This window comes from Thalassophryne amazonica, chromosome 7 (genome assembly GCF_902500255.1).
Source record: "Thalassophryne amazonica chromosome 7, fThaAma1.1, whole genome shotgun sequence".
NCBI lineage: Eukaryota > Metazoa > Chordata > Actinopteri > Batrachoidiformes > Batrachoididae > Thalassophryne > Thalassophryne amazonica.
Window position 1 is genome coordinate 60,571,501 of NC_047109.1, and position 21,052 is coordinate 60,592,552.

General features: G+C 43.7%; 1 protein-coding gene across 1 annotated transcript in view; it reads right to left on the reverse strand.

Annotated features, from left to right (window-relative positions):
• The window catches only part of znf385d (zinc finger protein 385D), a 375,991-nt gene that overhangs the window by 125,979 nt on the left and 228,960 nt on the right, over window positions 1–21,052 (reverse strand). The window contains exon 4 of the mRNA XM_034174297.1: window positions 5,814–5,982. Within this exon, the coding sequence (XP_034030188.1) occupies window positions 5,814–5,982 (169 nt within the window). The remainder of the gene's footprint in view (window positions 1–5,813; window positions 5,983–21,052) is intronic.

Consider the following 21,052-nt stretch of genomic DNA (forward strand, 5'->3'; position numbering starts at 1 on the left):
AGGGGCAAACTCCATTTCCCTCTGCCAAGTTTGAGTCAGAAACAAATGGTCCCGGGGCCTCATGTACAAAGGCTGTGTATGCACAAAAATGTGGCGTATGTCCATTTTCACGCTAACGTTCAGATAAATCAAAAGTGAAATGATTGTGGAAATGTGCAGTGCATCACGCTAAATTCATGGCTGGCATATGCACGTTTCTACCGCTATTGGTCCGCTGGTGACACGTAGAGGTGATGCTGGGAAACTGTTAATAATGTGAAAACAAGATGTCATCAGACTGATGTGCACATCAGAGGCACACTTATGAACAATTAACACACCCACGTGTTTGCAATTATATGGGTGGATATAAAAGCATGCATGCACATAGTGATGAGGAAAATGGCATCAACAATTGCTGTGTTAGTGTTGTTAGAGGACCTTGCCAATGGTGCAGTCTGAGGTGAGTGTGTATTCAGGGAATGCGAGGATTTACCTGCAAATGGAGACAATTGGCCAGTTTCGATTCCCAAGTCGAATATTAAGACCCCCTGACACTTGCATTACGTTGATCCACGGACTTGCACGCACTCTGCCATGCATGAGCGTAAACGCGTCTCAAACTTGCTGTAAACTGTTGTAAACCAGTGTAAACTGTACGTGGCTTTGTGCACGTGCGCAAAGAAAATTTTGAAATATTCAAATTCTCCATCATGCATTAATGACGTGAACTTAAATGGACTGCATTTACATAGTGATTTTCCATCTTTACACATCATTGCCTCACATTCACTCTGATGTGAGGGTGCTGCCATGCAAGGCGCCCACTACACACCGGGAGCAACTCGGGAATTAAGGACCTTGTCCAAGGGCCCTTAGTGATTTTCCAGTCAGGCTCGGATTTGAATCGAGGATCCTCTGGTCTCAAGCCCACTTTAACCTCTAGACCATCATCTCCTCCACTTCAAGTGAACATTGCGCAAACAAGTCAAAAAACACAGCGCGTGAGTGTGAGTGACTGCGTCAGTGCACCACGGCAGAGGGAAGCTCGTCTGAACAATTATAATGAAATGTTAAATCTATCATAAACATACTTTTACAGCTGCACACAAGAAGGGATGAACATGCAACTGTTTTACAGCTCCAAAATATGTGCTCCACCTCATTAAGCGCACATGCAGGCGCACGAGAAAAGCAGCAGCTAGAGCGGTCCTTTGTGATTCCAGAAGCGATTGGAGGCGTTTTCAACAGCCAATTTGGACAGAAAATGATAAATATGCAGCGTCCAGTGCACAATGCGTGGCATCCAATGGAACAAAGCATGGCATCCAGCTGGGAAGACAGCAGGTAAGATCGTCACGATGATGTGCGTGCAAGTGCGTGGATCAAAGTCGTGCAAGTGTCAGGGCACCTTTACTGGAGTTGTGCGCAGAACTGCAGCTGGCCCTACAGCACAATACAGTGAGGAGCCTGGGGTTGTCTGTGCCCAGACAGGTGCAGACCATGCTGGGCTTCCTGGCAACAGGGGCATTCCAGTGGTCAGGAGTGTGCCAGTCAACCTTGAGCTGAGCCATGCCAGCATGTGGGATGCAATCATCCGAATGTCATCCAGGTACATCACATTCCAGCATTAAAGGGCAATTTGCAGCGAGAGCCAGTTTCCCTAATGTAATCAGAGTTACTGACTGCACACATATTGCTATAAAGGCGCATCACATGATGAATTTGTTTTTGTTAATAGGAAATATTTTCATTCCATCAATGTTCAATTTGTAATGCGCAAATACATTAGGTTGGGTTGGGAACAGGCTAGGGGGTGGCACGGTATGCAGTGAGTGGCTGCTTTATGAGTAAATAGCTTATTTGTGTAATTATGGTAAATGAAAACCAGTGCGGGCACATTTGGGCATGTGCGTATTCAAATTTTTTTTGTTATTATTAGTAAAGTTTTTTCTTGATTGTGAAACTAGAGGTGCAGAGTTTCTTAACAAGCCTCCAATTGTTTCCCTGTGTTCAGTATTTGTCAATAAATGCAGCTGTAAAGTTATGAATGTCACACAGTATCAGCCGCAGTGCACCTTTTTTTTTAACTTAGTGTGTGTGCGCTGCCCTGACCCCACAGCATTTACAGCCTCATAAACACAAGCTCCCACTATCTTTTTTCCGTTTCATGTTTATTCCACATGACAGGTTACCAAATAAACTATTCCTTCATTTCCATTCATCTGAGTCTCACACTTGGTATAATTTCTTTTCTGTGTTCATGTTGGCTGATCTGATGGAATGGAGAATCCCAGCTCCCAGGGCCTATTTAAATAAATGTACATATTTAAATTTGGCACGGAAAGGGAGAACTTTCGTACATCTGCATGTGTGCTCAATCCCATGTTGATTGGGATGCACAAGCGGAATGTGGTTGGACCCATGCATACACACACTTTGATACATCTGGATATTTTTGTGTGTGCGACAGTTTCTGGGTTTTAGCATATGCTGTGTTGTAGAAGGAAATCTACGCAAGTCTTTGTACATGAGACCCCAGGTCCTTGGATAGAATATAATCATTCATGATGAAAGTCTTATTAGTAACTGAGTGTGCATTTAACAGTGCCATCCTGGGAGCAGCTGTAGCACAATTCCCTGCAGCGGACTGCCAGGGGACGGCACACAGGACCAGCAGAGATGAACCACTGTGCCTGTGGTTTCACACACCATGGGCGGGCCAGCACAGCTGTGGGAAGGTCAGGAAACACCTGGCGGAGACAGAAGGACCCCCCCCCCCCCCCCGTGATAATACAGCGAGGGAGACGCGTCATACGTCCACACATTCTGAGAAGGCATGTTGATCAAACGGGAACAGCGATATTTTCCCAGAACTCCACGTTTCCAGAACAGCCTCACCTGGACACCAGCTCTTGTCTCCGTCCTCCGTCTGCATCTGCGGCTGCTCCTGTAGCGCTGACTGGTGCTAGTACGTATCACCGGCTAATGGCACAAAGAGAGGCCACCAAAAGGGAACATCACCAAAGGATGAAAATGGAGCACCATAATTCTCCATAGAAGCTCAGATATTAAGTACAGCCTGACGGTTGTACACCCAGCGAGCTACAAGACCATTGTAGACCAGCAGGAGGACTAACAACAAAACAAACACAACAGGTACAAGAGCAGCAGTATTGGCATTGCCAAACACAGGAGGCATCTTGACCTATGGTCTATAGTCCATGAGCCAGGAGAAAATTTTGACTTAATCAGTTCCATTTAAGATGGCAAAACAACACTTACAATCCAGCCTCAGTGTACCATATATGCACCAGTGTATCAAAAATATATGCGGGTCATCCCAGGGTGGCAGCTGTAGCCAGGTAGGGGTCAATGAAAAATTACACAGGGGTCAAAATTTTAATATGCTCCAATCATTTTGAAAACTATACCATATTATTTGTCTGATCATAAAGATTCCAACAAGGTATAGTTCAGACTATCTATGACTGAATGTCATACAGTTATGGAGTAAAAATAGCAAAAATTGTGACAAAGGCCAGTTTCAATTTGTGCAGGGGTCAAAAGTTAAAGTTCCTCAAATGTTAGTCAAAAGTGATGCAAATTACTGGTTGAGTTAACAGGGTTTTAAAAATGAATATTTTATGCCATCTGTTAGGCTTAGTTACATGTTACGGGGTAACACGTGTCATAGAATCCACTAGACATTGACCTTGTTTGACCTTCACTTTGGAGACTAAGCATTCAGCACAGTCAAAACTATTCTATGTATTAATCCTCTTAGCTCAACCCTCCAGGCTTCTTGGATGAGATATACCAAAAAAGGTGGTAGTTTTTTTGGGCCATGTTTTCCTGTACTTGACCAAACTTCTACAAAATCTTCACATATGCTGTAGGTCATCCATCTCTGCTTCTTAGTTGTTGAGATGCAGAAAAAGTGTTTTGTTTTTTTGTGGGGGTGGGTGGGGGGCACATTTTCCTAGACCTTTCACCTTTGTTCAAAAGAATCCAAAATCTAATCACATCTAGATATTGATCCAAAAAATATTCTCACCAAATTTGACTCATATGGGCTACTTGGTTTAATTAAAAAAAGTTTTTTTTCAGACCATGTGTTCCTTTATATTGACCTTTTGATTTTTTTGATCAAACTGATTCAAAATCTCATCACCTCCACATATTCATCCCAGTAATATTCCCAACAAGTTTGATCCATCTTGGCTTCTTGGTTGTTGAGCTATACAAAAAAAACTTGGTTGTTGAGCTATACAAAAAAAAAAAAGCTGTACAAAAAAGGTGTTGTTACAGACCAATTTTTATTGACCTTTGACCAAACTACTACAAAATCTAATCACCTCTAGATATCTGTCTGTCCAAGTGATATTCCCACCAAGTTTGAAGAAAGCCGTTTTTAATTCATCTTGCCTATGGAGACACACACACACACACACACACACACACACACACACACACACACACACACACACACACACACACACACACACACACACACACACACACACACACACACACACACACACCAATGAAAACAACACCCTGCTCGCCGCTTTGCCGACAAGCAGGGCAATTACAAATCCATGTATTAATTACCGCCCACTGAGAGCAGCAGATCACCAATGTGGCAGCCAGACTTTCATGACATCAACAGGAAGCTTTATTACCTTAAATGTAGACTAAGTGCTGTATAGATTAGTTCAAAGGAAGCTTGAGTGTAAATTGCTCCACTTAATGGTTTGACTTTTGTCTAACACTGAGCTGCAGACAAACTGCTGCCAGTGGTTAGTTCTAAAAGAACATAAAGACTAACAGATGACCTGCACGTGATGTGCAAACAGTGTCGATGTGTAATTGGGTTCATGTTAATGGAACTTTCTCACCTACATCTGACAAAATATTACCATCACACTTGTCAATCCTTAAATGTGATGCAGTCAGAACTCACCAAATAGGTCACAAAACACGTGGAACTTTAGAAAGGTGCTTCTAATTCAAATATGTATGGAACAATAAAAAAAATACAGCATTAATTCCAGCGCATGACCGCTAAATATGTTTCCAATTCCTGATATTCTTACAGTAAAAGGGAATACTTTTCATTCAGCCAATTTTATGACATAACAGGCAGTATAAAAGATATTCGATTGCGGAAGGGACGGTTCCTCAGCGGTACTTTCAGATTCCAGACATTATCGTATCCTCTGCAGAACCAATATGAAACAGGGAAGCTAAAAACTGCTTCCTGTCAGAAACTTGCAGACACTTTTTATTTACTTTTTCCAACATGTTTTTAAGCAGTAGTCAAACCAAGTGTTCAGTACACACCTGGTCCAGATCACCAGATTTAAGCAGCCATCTGGCTGCAACATGCGGAATAGTAAGCTACACACAATCAGTGAACAACAAAGCACACAAGCAAAAGAGTAATATCCAATAATAGACAAATGCTAAGTCAAAATCCAATATTGAAAATCTAAAGCATATGGATCACAGTAAACATTCTGATAAATTGCAGTATTTCAGAAACCTGCGTGCCTCCAAAAGGCTTACTCATGTAGCGTTTATGACCATCAAGGATCAAAGTGTTCTCTGTTGCCTGGCAATCCATCTAACATAAGGACTTTATGCAGAAATCAAAAATAAGAACATCCAACTCCGTCAACAACTGCAGCTTAATTGACTGTGTTGATCAAATCTAAAAGGGAAGCCAAGGTACGTTTGTGCATCTGGTATTAATTCCAAACAAAAGGACAGCAGCTCCATGAACAAACAACTAGTGCCAAGGAATTTGGTGCAGGCAGTAAAACACAAACCTTTCTTGTCAGGGCCGCTGGGGACTTGCGAGGTGTTGATGACCTTGGCCATTTCCTGGTTGGCGGTTGCCTTGGAGATTACAGAGCGTTTGAGCTTACTCTTGGGAGCATCCAGGGCTTTTAGCTTCTTGGCATGTTTGGTCCCCTTGTAGTGGGTCAAAGCTTGGTTCTGTGCGGAGAACAAATCACAGGCACTATTTAACACAGAGGAACCAGCTAAACACAGTGCCAGAAAGAAATGAAAAATGAAAACTGCACAAACACAGTCAGAGCCAATGAAGCAGACTAAACATAATTAAAGGAGCACTAGATATGCCTCGCAGTCAAGCAAAGAGAGTGAACATTTGATTTTGTATCAGTGCCTACCAATATTGCAAATACCCCATGCATTATTTACACAATGTAAAAAACACAAGGAAAAGTTTTATTTTTATTTCCCCCCACAGGATATGTGTTTGTAGGATTTCTACAGTAAAATGCTTTGGGTTTTGTTTGTGCACAAGAGAACTAAAAAAAAATTTATGTAGATGCCTTTTCAAGATTTGTGTTTGACGCTGTGCACAATTCCCAAATGTGCATTTTGCGAGGCAAGAATGTTTTAGTGTGATGCCCCCCTTTTGACAAGAATATGTATTTTCAAGCTCCCCGACTCCGACAGAGACACACATGAATTTGCTTCCAAACTCCACTGGAATTTATTTTAAACATTGTTATTTATATATAACAACAACTTCTTGAACAAAACAAAATAAATAGTGGAAAATTGTCTGTCTCGGTTGCTTAGTGTATCATAAATAGCAATGCAGCTGATGCATACTTGTACATAAAAATCCTTCAGCAACAAACCCAATTCATTTGCCTTGCCACACTCCCCGTACAAAACCTGCATTAGACAAACAATGTCAGCGATGGTAACAGACAAATGACAATAAAAACGGTGTCTAAAACATCAACTCAGATGCCAAAAAAAAGAAAGCATGGAAATACAAGCAGAAATTATTAAAAAATAAAAACAAATCATGAACATGTTTAATAAGGGTTCATGATGATTGCCGAAAATGTGCACAAGTTTACGAGCCACAGATTACACTGCGTGAATGTGAGTTGCATGAATGAATATATGTGTATGTATGTGAGAAAGCTATGAATCTATGTTCACAGAAAGGTAGGTTCAACAAGATGTGTGGTATTGGGAGTCAAGAAAGAAGTTGCATCACTGCTCCACAATTGCAGTCAAGGTCCCACAGGTATGTAGGGCCCCTTCACACATAGTGCGAATTTGGTCAATTTGTGCATAAAGTGCGCATGAAGCAGGAATTGTGTGCAAAACATGTAAAATCGTAGCTGCCTTAGACACCTGTTGCTTCAACTATTTGCGCACACCAGCGGCTGAAAGACAGAGTGTGCTTGAGTGGCCCAGCCAGAGCCCAGACCTGAATCTGACTGAACATCTCTGGAGACATCTGAAAATGGCTGAGCACCAACACTCTCCATCCAACCTGATAGAGCTGGAGAGGTGCTAGAAAGAGGAATGGGCAATGCTGCCCCAAGCTTGTGGCATTATATTCAAGGAGACATGATGCTGTAATTGCTGCCAAAGGTGCCTCAACAAAGCAAAAGGTGTGAATACTTAAGTACATCTGATTTCTTAGTTTTTCATTTTTAATAAATTTGCAAAAAAAAAAAAAACTTTTTTCATGTTGTCATTATGGGGTATTGTGAGTTGAATTTTGAGGAACAAAAATTAATTTAGTCAATTTTGGAATAAGGCTGCAACATAACAAAATAAGGAAAAACTGAAGCGATGTGAATACTTTCCCAATGCACTGTACATTCACGGTATACAACATATAACTCATGTCAACATAAAAAAAAAAAAAAAATCTAAAACAAGAGTTGGCAATTAGATTTGACCAGGAGTAAAATTCTTGAAAGCAATAAATAAAAATCCATTTGAAACAAACCAACCCTGTAAAACAACAACAGCAATAATAAGAAAAAAGACAAGCAACTGCAGTATGCTCCATTTTGCATATGATCCTATTTGGGTACACGTTGTCACCAACAGATGACCTAACTGTCCACATGGTCAACCATTGTTAACGTAAAAACAAACAAACTACTCTGTCATATCGAGCATTTCTTCACAGCCTTTTTTAAAATTCGTGTAGATGTTCAAACAATAAAAGTGATTGCACAAAATCACCATTCAGTCTGCATATGATGATAATTGCTGAACCTTTTGATGAATAATAATATGTGGAACCGATCTGATTAAGAACTCCCTAGCCTATTGTGTTTAATCTAGTTGGGGAGAATTTAAAGTCAGAACACGGCGCACCACAACGATTCACCTTCACAACAGATTCACGCCGGCACGCAGAAGTGGGACATGTGCACAGACTTTGAGCTGTCCTTGTTTACTTCTGCACACTTCCCTGCATACGGTGCCTGTGGCAGGAAGGAAGGGATCAGGAGGGATGCAATTGCCTCTTGGAATAAATAGCCACATGTCCTCAGAGGCTTTTGTAAGCATCTTTATTTATGGGCCATGGTGGGGATATTCACTAAAGACTACTGGGACAAAGAAGCCATTCCACTTGGTTTGATCTGCGTAATCATCCAAGTTAAAATACTGTTCCTGTTCAGCTTTTTTACCTTTTGAGGAATTGTTATGCCAGGTATTTGAGCACTAACCAGATTGCTCTCATTATAAGTAAACAGCTTAATTTGCTGGATGAATAATGCTTAAACGACATTTATTTGCAGAACTAGAATGTGGTTTGGATAATTAATATAGTTGTGCAAAAACCTGTGACAACTAAATAAAAAGAACTTTAAAGAAGTTTGTTTGCAAAGCTCTTAAAATTTCTGGAATGGCTTTGATGTGTTTCTTGGAACCTGGAACCTTTTGTTTTTAAACTGAGTCACTTTTTCATGCAGCGTATATCGTGGTCTGGCATGAAGCCATTCATTCTGACCCACGTACATCACTCTCCGGTTACAACACCGGAGGCTTTAAGTATTTCCCCTCTTGTCATCAAACACAAGTGATATGGATGAGTGTTTAATGCAACTGCAGCAATAATTCATCTTTCATTAGAGCAATGATTTGGAAGGATTACCAGTGAGTTGCCGGTCTGACATACGCATGATTAAAAGTGGAAAGAGAATCATTTGTTTTTGCACTCTGTGTGGGGAAAAAGAACAAATTCACAGGGTTGTTGCAGGATTTTAGACGAGCTGTGTGGAAAGGAAAAGGTCAGAGTTTAAATCTCTGGTGTAGTCATCAACAGCCTTTCGCCTTACAGAAACATGACACTTCTGGGCACTGTAAAATTGCAAACAAATGCCAAGTACAGACAATAAGTACAAGCAGGGGTCTCCAGTACCCAGGCTGTGGACTGGTACCAGTCTCCGGTCTGTGATCCAGACCAAATCAGGCTGCAAAAAATCCTTAGGAAGCAAGGGGAAAGGAAATTGCATTGTCTGCAAGGACAGTTACAGTCATTCAGAAGTACAGTGTTCAATAAACTGATGTAATTTACGTACCGGCCCGGGCTTCGCATTCTCAGGGTGCAAGACTACTTAGTGTCCCTAGGGTGGATAAAAAGTCTGTGGGTCACAGAGCTTTCTCTTATCATGCCACTGTGGAATGATCTCCTTGTGTGACGGCCCTTTGCGGCCATCCTTATGTGTTTGTTGCGCTGCTATCTTAATGTGTGTGTTGTGTGTCCTGAGGTCTCGGCCACCGGGAGGCGCTGGTCCTGTTTCCTGTCCTGGGTGCTATAAAAGGGGGGAGTTCTGTTCTCTCCATTGCGCTCTTCCTCCTCCAGATTGTGGCATGGGGAGTGGCCATGTGCGCTTGGTCCTGGCTTGGTCCTCTGGCTTATTCCGCTACACCTTCCTTTCTTTTCCTTTTCTTTTACTTTTAGAATAAATGCCCTACAATGGGTTAAAACAATCTGTGCTTCCGTGTGTGCCTCACTTTTTGTTGCGGCTTTTGAGCCAGGCCATAACAAATGGGGGCACGTCCGAACAGTTTTTTGTTGTTTTGCTTTCCCTAGACCCGTGTTGTGGTGTGCGATAAAGTTTGGGGTTTTTGCGCGTCTTGCGCTGGTTGTGTGCCTAATCATCCCACCGCCAAAAGTTAGGTAAATTAGTTTGATTCATGTTTGATTCGTTTATATTCCAGTTCGAGGCATGGGTCTGAATGTGCTCTTTGTTCCTTTGCATAGTGTCGCTTGAGTGTGAATTGTTCAGCGGGGATGCATTTTTGGCTGTTCGTCCTGCATTGCCAGTGGAAGGTGTCTCCGTTATCTTGGGCAATGGTTTGGCTGGTGCGCGTTTGTGGACGGACGTTGCTTGGTCAGCTGTACAGAAGGAGGTGGAGCCAGTTCCTTATTACTTCCTCAAACTGATTAGAGCAGTAAACAGTTCCCCCAGGTGTTCACTGCGTGTGCTGTTACTTGGGCTATGGTGCGGGATGAGGTTAAGAAGGAGAGATGTGTAAAAAATGTTTATGTACCTCTGTCTGATTTTCCTGTATCCTTGTCTCGTAGTGAGCTGGTGGCAGGGAGCATGGTGACATGTCTTTAAAAGGCCTCTTTGATCAGGTGCGCCCAGCGAGTGAGGTTCTGGATTGCGCGTGTGGTTACTTTTTCAGGATTTATTGTTGGTGAGAAAATGGTTGCCCCATGCGGGTATTGTCGGTGATCCCGTGTTTCAAATCGTGGTGCCCAGTAAATTTCGCGCTGCTGAGTTAAAAGTTGCACATGATGAGTCTGGACACTCCAGGGTGACTAAACCGTATGACTGGGTCCTGAGACTTTTTTTTGGCCGCGTCTAAAAAGGGACGTTTCTTCATATATTAAGACCTGTCATGTGTGCCAGCTGACTGCTAAGCCTAATCAAGTGTTGAAGCCAGTTCCGTTGAGTCCAACTGTAGTTGCATCTGAACCATTTGAGCATTTAATAATTAATTGTGTCAGGCCTTTTCCTCATTCAAGGTCGGGGTCATTATATTGCTCACAGTGATGTGTCACGTTACACGGTATCCGGCAGCTTATGCATTGCAGACGATAACTGCTAGGGCAGTGGTGTGGGCGCTTACTCAGTTTATTTCTGTGTTTGGTATTCCGAAAGTCATACACCCAAATAAGGGCAGTAACTTTACATCTCATCTGTTTGGCCAGGTCTTGAAGCAACTCAGAGTGCGGCATAGTAGAGCGACGGCTTTCCATCCTGAGTCGCAAGGCGCTTTGGAGCGTTTTCACCAGTCCTTGAAGTCGCTGTTGCGTGCTTACTCTTCTGAATTTGGTGGCGACTAGGAAGAATGTTTGCTTTGGCTGATGCTGGCTGCTCATGAAGTCACTCAAGAGAGTACTGGGTCTAGCCCAAATGAGTTGGTCTTCGCATATACAGTGAAAGGTCCTTTGGCTGTAGTGGCAGACAGATTAAAGGAGCCAAACCCACCTAAAAATCTTATAGATTATATCGATGGGTTCAGACAGCACTTGTATGTTGCAAGAGATTTGGTCAAGTTGAAAATGACTGCTGTGCAGAATAAAATGAAGTCTCTGTTTGACAGGCGTTAGGAGGATCTTTTGAAGGGCTACTGGCAAGTGCCGTTGTCTAAGTGTGCACGTGAGGTGTCTGCATTTATTACTCCGTCAGGTTTATTTTCTTACACAGTGAAGCCGTTTGGACTTAGAAATGCACCTACTGCGTTCCAAAGGTTGATGAATGCTGTTGTGGGCGATATGTCTGGTTGTGCCGTGTACTTGGATGATATGGTGGTTTATTCTGACACCTGGGAAGAACATTTGGAGCCCATGGAGGAGCTTTTCACTCGTCTGGCAGGGGTGAGGTTGACTGTCAATCTTGCAAAGTGTGAGTTTGCGAGGGCGACTGTTACCTATTTGGGTCATGTAGTTGGTCAGGGGCAAATCCGTCCTGTTGCATCTAAAGTTCAAGCCGTCAAGGAATTTCCGGTTCCTAGTACTAAAAAAGAACTTATGCGTTTTCTTGGAGTGGTTGGTTATTATCGTTGTTTTTGCAAGAACTTTTCTTCAGTTGTTGTGCCGTTGACTAATCTGTTGTGCAAAGATGTTAAATTTGTCTGGTCTTCTCTTTGTCATCAGGCGTTTGAAAGTGTGAAGAAGCTCTTCTGTGCAGCTCTGGTGTTGGCCGCCCCACGTTTAAACCAACCATTTCAGTTTTACGTGGATGCAAGTCACGTGGGGGCTGGAACGGTTCTGACACAATCTGATAATTTTGGTTTGGATAGACAAAGAAATGTGACAAACATTAGCTAAATTATTCAACTGTTGAAAAAGAGACACTTGCATTAATTTTGGCCTTAAAGCATTTTGAAGTGTACTTGTGTGGTGGTGCCAAAATTACTGTTTATACTGATCATAATCCACTAACGTTTTTGACCTCTGTTAAGGCACCTAAACAGCGTTTGGTTCAGTGGTCTCTGTACCTCCAAACGTATAATTTGAAAATCTGGCAGCAGACACTTTGTCACGCGCCCCTTTATAGGAGCCACATTGCACAGGGTCCTGGTGGGACCTGTGTTTTGTGGGTGGGGGGGGGGCTTTGCGGCCGTCCTAATGTGTTTGTTGTGCTGCTGTCTTAATGTGTGTGTTGTGTGTCCTGAGGTCTTGGCCACCGGGAGGCGCTGTTCCTGTTTCCTGTCCTGGGTGCTATAAAAGGGGGAAGTTCTGTTCTCTCCCTCGCATTCTTCCTCCTCCGGATCGCGGCATGGGGAGTGGCTGCTCGCGCTTGGTCCTGGCTTGGTCCTCTGGCTTATTCTGCTACGCCTTCCTTTCTTTTCCTTTTCCTTTACTTTTTATAATAAATGCTCTACAAAGGGTTAAAAAGATCTGTGCTTCTGTGTGTGCCTCACTTTTTGTTGCGGCTTTTGAGCCAGGCCATAACACCCTGCGTCAGTAAGTCCAGATTTTCAAGTCCAGACTTAAGACGCCCTTATTTTCCCTTTCGTATGGCTCGCATACTGGCATAGTACAACCCCAATTCCAGTGAAGCTGGGACATTGTGTAATGGCCCAGTCACACGGCACATGATGATTCCTGAATGAAGGGAAAACGTAAAAAAAAGTCACTATTTGTTGAGAAAAGGTGGACGAAAGAGCTTTATCACCAAACAGCCTGCGAAGCAAGAGCACAAAAGGGACAAAAGAGGAAATGAACAAAATCGAAGCTAACGATCTCGACGCTTTAAACGAAACATGCCTGGAGCCACTGCTGGAGCAGTGTGTGTCTGAGCTCCAGGACTCTGCGCTGGAACGGTGTTCATAGTACCTGAGTCCTGGAAAAACTGCAAACAGAAGCTGTGGAGATCTGTATGCACATCTGTAGACCCACCTGCTTTGGTTCCTCTTCCAGAATAAAAGAGGGATCATCTCGTTCATCATCAGAATCCACACTGTCTTGCTCCAATAAAAAAAAAAAAAATGGTGCGCTGTGGTCGCTGATCTATCACTGTATTATATTCTAAGCCATACATATTGATTTATAACAGAAAACTGTCAAAAGGGGAATAAATATAAGTGTAAAGATGACTGAATATATCAGAGCAGTAAACTGATCAGTGCATGTGAACACGTTATTCCACCTGCTGCAGCTCATCCACAACGTGAATTCTGCCTTCCAGAACAGCTCTTTATATAATCTTTTAAATTATCTACCTGTTGACACATGTACAGAAGAGCTGGATTATCATTCCTACACTCATATTGTTATATTTAATAAAAAATAATAAACACACGCAGCAGCTGCTGCCGCTAATGCTGCATTCAAGTACCATCACAAATTACAAACTTTTTTGTTGTTTCAAATTCAGCAGTTGCTTGTGGCAAAATAATTAATTGTATCCACACAAAAGATTAATTCTTCCCTATGTAAGGTGCCTGAGTGCATTGAACCTGACTCTCCACCCAGATAAAAAAAATCCAAGCAAACAGGCTGAGTTTTCCCTGTAATTTCTGACGGTACATGAAAGCAGCAGCAGCCTCAGTGCTCACAAACTGGCTTCTGCACTATGTGAAAACACTCAGCTGCTCGAATGAAGTCAAATTAAACAATAACATTACAAAAACTAAACAAACAATTAAAAAATGTCAAGAACGACAGCAAAACAAAACACGGACGAATTGAAGTTTTCATTGCCCTTCGTTCAAATTTTTCATCAGTTTAAAAATCCTGACAAAGTGCCAGTTGCACGAACAAAACTGCACGAAGGTTAAACGATGCCAACGAAAGTCCAGATTTCTTGTTTCGTCAGGGCTTCATTGCCCTTCGTTAAGTGCCGTGTGACTGGGCCATAAAATGTAAATAAAAACAGAATACAATGATTTGCAAATCCTCTTCAACCTATATTCAATTGAATACACCACAAAGGCAAGATATTTAATGTTCAAACTGATAGATTTCATTGTTTTTGTGCAAATATTTGCACATTTTGAAATGGATGCCTGCAACACGTTTCAAAAAAGCTGGGACAGTGGTATCTTTACCACTGTGTTACGTCACCTTTCCATCTAACAACATTCAATAAGTGTTTGGGAACTGAGGACACTAATTGTTGAAGCTTTGTAGGCGGAATTCTTTCCCATTCTTGCTTAATGTACAACTTCAGTTGTTCAACAGTCCGGAGCCTCCGTTGTCGTATTTTGTGCTTCATAATGCGCCACACATTTTCAATGGGCGACAGGTCTGGACTGCAGGCAGGCCAGTCTAGTACCAGCACTCTTTTACTACAAAGCCACGCTGTTGTGACGTGCAGAATGTGGCTTGGCATTGTCTTGCTGAAATAAGCATGGACGTCCCTGAAAAAGACGTTGCTTGGATGGCAACATGTGTTGCTCCAAAACCTGGATGTACCTTTCAGCATTGATGGTGTCATCACAGATGTGTAAGTTGCCCATGCCATGGGCGCTAACACACCCTCATACCATCACAGATGCTGGCTTTTGAAATTTGCGCTGGTAACAATCTGGATGGTCTTTTTCCTCTTTTGTCTGGAGGACATGACATCCATGATTTCCAAAAACAATTTGAAATGTGGAGTCATCAGACCACAGCACACTTTTCCACTTTGCATTTGTCCATTTCAAATGAGCTCAGGCCCAGAAAAGGCGGCAGCGTTTCTGGATGTTGTTGGATGATGTATGGCTTTCGCTTTACATGGTAGAGTTTTAACATTTGCACTTGTAGATGTTGCGACGAAATGTGTTAACGGACAGTGGTTTTCTGAAGTGTTCCTGAGCCCATGCGGTGAGATCCTTTACACGATGATGTCGGTTTTTAATGCAGTGCCACCTGAGGGATCGAAGGTCACGGGAATTCAATGTTGGTTTTCGGCCTGGATGCTTATGTGTAGAAAGTTCTCCAGATTCTCTGAATCTTCTGATCATATTATGGACTGTAGATGATGGAATCCCTAATTTCCTTGCAATTGAACATTGAGAAACGTTGTTCTTAAACTGTTGGACTCTTTTTTCACACAGTTGTTCACAAAGTGGTGATCCGGCTGAGCTTTTTTGGGATGTTCCTTTGATACACAATCATGACACTCACCTGTTTCCAATTAGGTGTTCTTTGAGCGTTCATCAACATTCCTAGTCTTTTGTTGCCCCGTCCCAACTTTTTTTTTTAAATGTGTTGCAGGCATCCATTTCAAAATGACCAAATATTTGCACAACATCAAAAAAAAAAAAAAAAAAAAAAAAAAAATCATTCTATTCTGTTTTTATTTACATTTTACACAATTCCCCAACTTCATTGGAATTGGGGTTTTATGTTACTATGCTTTTTACTCTTTAAATTCATTTTATTAGGAAATGGAGTGGGCCTCAACATTATCTAACGTCTGGGTCTTTTAGTGAAACTTAGGGCTAGTGGCCGGCAATCACCTTAGTATTTCCTGTTTTTCTTGTTTAATGCTGACAAATTATACTGTTTTTGTTGTCTTTCCGATGCCAAATTCTGTTTTTTTTTTTCTCTCTGAGGTGCAGCTGTATCGAGAGATGGGTGTGGTGTATGTTTCTGCAACCCTCCTGTCCTGTGCACCGGCAAAATTTTCTGTATATTCGTTTTGTAAATAGTTTTGTAAATTGTGTCAGTAGCATGGCCCAGCAGAGGGTCACCTCTTTGAGTCTGGTCTGCTTGAAGTTTCTTCATCAAATCATCAGAAGGAGTTTTTCTTTACCACTGTCGCCTGTGTGCTTGCTCTGGGAGTTGGTAAGGTTAGACCTTAGTTGTGTGAAATGCCTTGAGGCAACTTTGTTGTGATTTGGCACTATATAAATGAAAATAAATTTAAAATTGAAATGAAATTAATTTAACATTAAAATTGCTATATGCTGTAAAATGCAAAGATTTGTGTAATCACATATCGGTTACAGGCATACAGATGAATAATCACTAGAGACATCACCATTCACTAAAGCAGCCAGTTTCTCAGGCCACCTTCTTGTGCCAGGAACGGTTCTGACACAATCTGATAATTTTGGTTTGGATAGACCTATTTTTCAAAGAAATTTGACAAACATTAGCTAAATTATTCAACTGTTGAAAAAGAGACACTTGCATTAATTTTGGCCTTAAAGCATTTTGAAGTGTACTTGTGTGGTGGTGCCAAAATTACTGTTTATACTGATCATAATCCACTAACATTTTTGACCTCTGCTAAGGCACCTAAACAGCGTTTGGTTCAGTGGTCTCTGTACCTCCAAACGTATAATTTGAAAATCTGGCAGCAGACACTTTGTCACGCGCCCCTTTATAGGAGCCACATTGCACAGGGTCCTGGTGGGACCTGTGTTTCCACAGTGTCACAGCCACGAGATTCTGCATTTGATGCAATCAATTTATGTGACACCCACTGACTTGAGTTGAGGATCTTCCTGTTATCAGTATGTGGTGGGTCACAAAATTTGTGGAGTTGAAATTATGTGTCTAGCAAGAGGAGAAATTAATAATAATAATAAAAAAAATGAACAAACAACATTACTCTGATAATTTCAGAAATTGGAGGCCAACCTGGTTCAGAGTCAGCTGTAAGCATGAAAACCCTCACTGGCACAATAATGCAGTCTAGGACTCTGACCAACACCTCATAAGCTCTGCAGTTACCCTGCCAATGTGAGCAGTAATTTACATATGTTGTTTAGTTGAAACATTGCTGTCATTGCATGTTCTGTGACTCTTAAGCTGTTTTTGTTTGTTTTGTCTTGTTACATAGCAGATGGTCATGCCACTGAATCTGATGTGTTCAAAGTTTCTTCCTGTAATCAAAAAATACTGTAGGGGTTTTTCATCGCCACTGTCACAATGCACTTGCTAATGGGGTGGGTAAGATCTCGAACTTACTTTCAGGTGACATGTTATAATTTGTTGTAAAAATAAATAACTTCATGTTTGTTTGTTATGCCACATACTTTTCTTTCACCTGTATGCATCTGGCCACAGAGGCATGCAAAAGAACATCTGCACATTCTTATTGTCACACCAGGTTTGCCCCAAGTGCCAATGTAATGTCCAAGCTGGAGACGCACTCTGCAAAGCACATAACTCCATCAACACGTAAAAGGTTCGTCAGCCATACTAATCCAAACCTATATTTCAATTTTTCAACTATATCTATAATAACATTTTGTTTTCAACAACAGCTTTACATCTGAATTTTGCACAGTACAGAATGGGATATCTCAGGGTTCAGTTCTTGTACCACTGTTATTCTCTCTTTTTGCATTAGCAGCTCTTTGTCAGATAATTATACACAACCATGCAGTTAATTTTCAATGTAATGCTGATGATATGGGGGGGGGGGGGGGGGTTACTTGTTTCAGATAATGTGTCTTATTGCACAACTGGAGGCTTGTCTGGCTATAGTGAAAAGATGGATGTCATTTAATTTGTACTTCTGAATTCAGAGAACACTGAGATGATTGGCATGTATGATGTTGACTTTTCCATATACTACAGACAAAAAGAATAAATATATAGGAAATGTTATGATGTGTCAAAGCTGGTTGTGCTTTTATTGTTTTCTGATCTAAGCTGTCATGAGTGATATATGAACCCAGTTATTTTTAAGCCCACTTAAACACAAAACTCACAAAAACAAACTTCCAGGCTTTTTAGCATGTGTGTCACCTTGCATTTTATTTGTAGAACATGTGAATGCAGCATTTTTAGCCAGCCATACATCTTTATGACCCAGATTCACAGCATTCTGGTAACCAGGGATAACAGGATACAAGTTTTAAAAAGAAACTGTTATTAAGGACACATAAAAAGTGTAAATTAAAACGCATCTGTAAATTTTGTTGAGGTCTGACAGCATTGGTCACCTTATTATTATGAAGTGCAGAACAGAGATTCCCTTAATCATATGATGAAAAAAATGAAAAATCCCATCTCTTAATATTCCTGAAAGCAGGTTCTTAGGAGTTCTGCAGCGCTACAAACAAAATCTTGAATAAACTTTAGTGTTGGGGAAAGTGTAGTGACACGGACCCACAACAGGGGGCGCAAATGAACGGTCAATAGATGAGCCAAAAGGTAACAATTTAATGTTGTGAATGTGCACAACGATTATACAGACAATCACAGAATCTGATAGCAGTCAATACACCAAGGTGACGTGTGGGCAGGCTCGAGGATAGAAGACGTCTGTCCTGAGAAGAGCCGGGACCACACGATTTCCACCGCCACAGAACCTGGTGAATACTGGAGCCGCCAAGTCCCGAATTCCCAAGTGATCACCGTCCCCGACTGTCGGATCTGGTACTGCTGGCGAGGAGCACAAACAGTGAGATGTGGGTGTGTGCACACCCAGTAACAAAAACAGTCAGAAGGTGGAAAGTCACCTCCACCTCTAATCACACACTCGTGCAGCTCCTGTTAAACCACTTATCTGGTTTGGGTGTGAAGCGAAGCCGTCGCTGTTCACACCAAACGCCAATCCCTCAGATAAGGCACATCACAGGAAAACGGCTGCAAAAGAGTTCAGACTTATGACACAGTTTTGGATACAGCAGAGAATTACCTTCACAGGTAGATGATATCTCGGCAACGAGGTGGAGATGACGTCCGGTCTTTATGGAGTGAGATGATGTAGTGTAGATGGGTGACAGCTGTCAAGAGATAACGGCTGTGTCCGGCAGCGCCCTCTCGTGCCTGAAGCCCGCACTTCAGGCAGGGCGCCCTCTGGTGGTGGGCCAGCAGTACCTCCTCTTCTGGTGGCCCACACAACAGGACCCCCCCCTCAACTAGGCTTGTCCGGGTGTCTGCGGTAGAAATCGGCCAGGAGGGCCGGATCCAGGATGAAGCTCCTCTTCACCCAGGAGCGTTCTTCGGGTCCATACACCTCCCAGTCCACCAAATACTGGAACCCCCGGCCCATCCGACGGACGTCCAGGAGCCGACGCACCGTCCAAGCTGGCTCCCCGTCGATGATCCGGGCAGCAGGCGGCGCCGGTCCGGGAGCACAGAGGGGTGAGGTGTGGTGAGTTTTGATCCTTGACACATGAAAGACCGGGTGGAGTCCTGCCGCAGTGAAGCTCCAACTCCCGGCTTCACTGCGGCAGGACTGAGGATTTTGAGGATCTTGTATGGCCCAATATACCTGTCCTTGAGTTTCGGGGAGTCCACCTGGAGGGGGATGTCCTTTGTGGATAGCCACACCTCCTGCCCGGGCTGGTAAGCAGGGGCCGGGGATCGCCGGCGGTCTGCATGGGTTTTCGCCCTCGTCCGGGCCTTCAACAAGGCAGAACGGGCGGAGCGCCACACCCGACGGCACTTCCGCAGGTGGGCCTGGACCGAGGGCACACCGACCTCTCCCTCCACCACGGGAAACAATGGGGGCTGATACCCCAAACACACCTCAAATGGGGAGAGGCCGGTGGCAGAGGACACCTGGCTGTTATGCGCATACTCGATCCAGGCCAGATGTTCACTCCAGGCCATCGGGTGTGCGGACGTCACACAGCGCAGGGCTTGCTCCAATTCCTGATTGGCCCGTTCTGCCTGTCCATTGGTCTGCAGGTGATACCCGGACGAGAAGCTCACAGTGGCCCCCAGTTCCCGGCAGAAGCTCCTCCAGACGTGTGAGGAGAACTGGGGACCACGATCAGAGATGATGTCGGTAGGTATCCCATGCAGACAGACGACGTGGTGGACCAGGAGGTCTGCAGTCTCCTGGGCCGTGGGGAGCTTCGGGAGGGCCACGAAGTGGGCCGCCTTGGAGAACCGGTGCACTATCGTGAAGATGGTCGTCATGCCCTAGGACGGCGGGAGGGCCGTGACAAAATCCAGACCGATGTGGGACCAGGGGCGATGAGGCACAGGAAGTGGCTGAAGAAGTCCCTGTGCCTTCTGATGGTCTGCCTTGCCCCTGGCACAGGTGGTGCAGGCCTGGATATATTCCCAGACGTCGGCCTCCATGGACGCCCACCAGAAGTGCTGCCGGACCACTGCCACGGTCCTTCGCACCCCCGGATGACAGGAGAGCTTAGAACCATGACAGAAATCCAAGACAGCAGCTCTTGCCTCTGGTGGAACGTAGAGTCTGTTCTTCAGCCCTGTTCCAGGGTCCGGGCTCCGTGCCAGGGCCTCCCGGATGGTCTTCTCCACGTCCCAGGTGAGGGTGGCCACGATAGTGGACTCCGGAATGATGGGCTCCGGTGGATCCGACAGCTCAGTCTTGACTTCGTCTTCATGCACCCGGGACAATGCATCTGATATCTGGTTCTTGGTCCCGGGGCGGTAGGTGATTCGGAAGTCAAAACGCCTGAAGAACAGTGACCAGCGGGCTTGCCTGGGATTCAGCCGCTTGGCGGTCCTGATATACTCCAGGTTCCGATGGTCAGTGAAAACCGTGAAAGGCACAGACGCTCCCTCCAACAGGTGTCTCCACTCCTCAAGAGCCTCTTTCATCGCAAGGAGTTCTCGATTGCCGATGTCATAGTTCCGTTCAGCTGGGGTCAACCTGCGAGAAAAGTAGGCACACGGGTGAAGAACCTTATCGGTCTCTCTGCTCTGGGATAGCACGGCTCCTATCCCTGAGTCAGAGGCGTCCACTTCAACCACAAACTGGCGGCTAGGGTCGGGCTGCACCAGAACTGGTGCAGACGAGAACTGGCGTTTCAACTCCTTGAACGCGGCTTCGCGCCGATCCGACCAGGTGAAGGGGACTTTTGGAGAGGT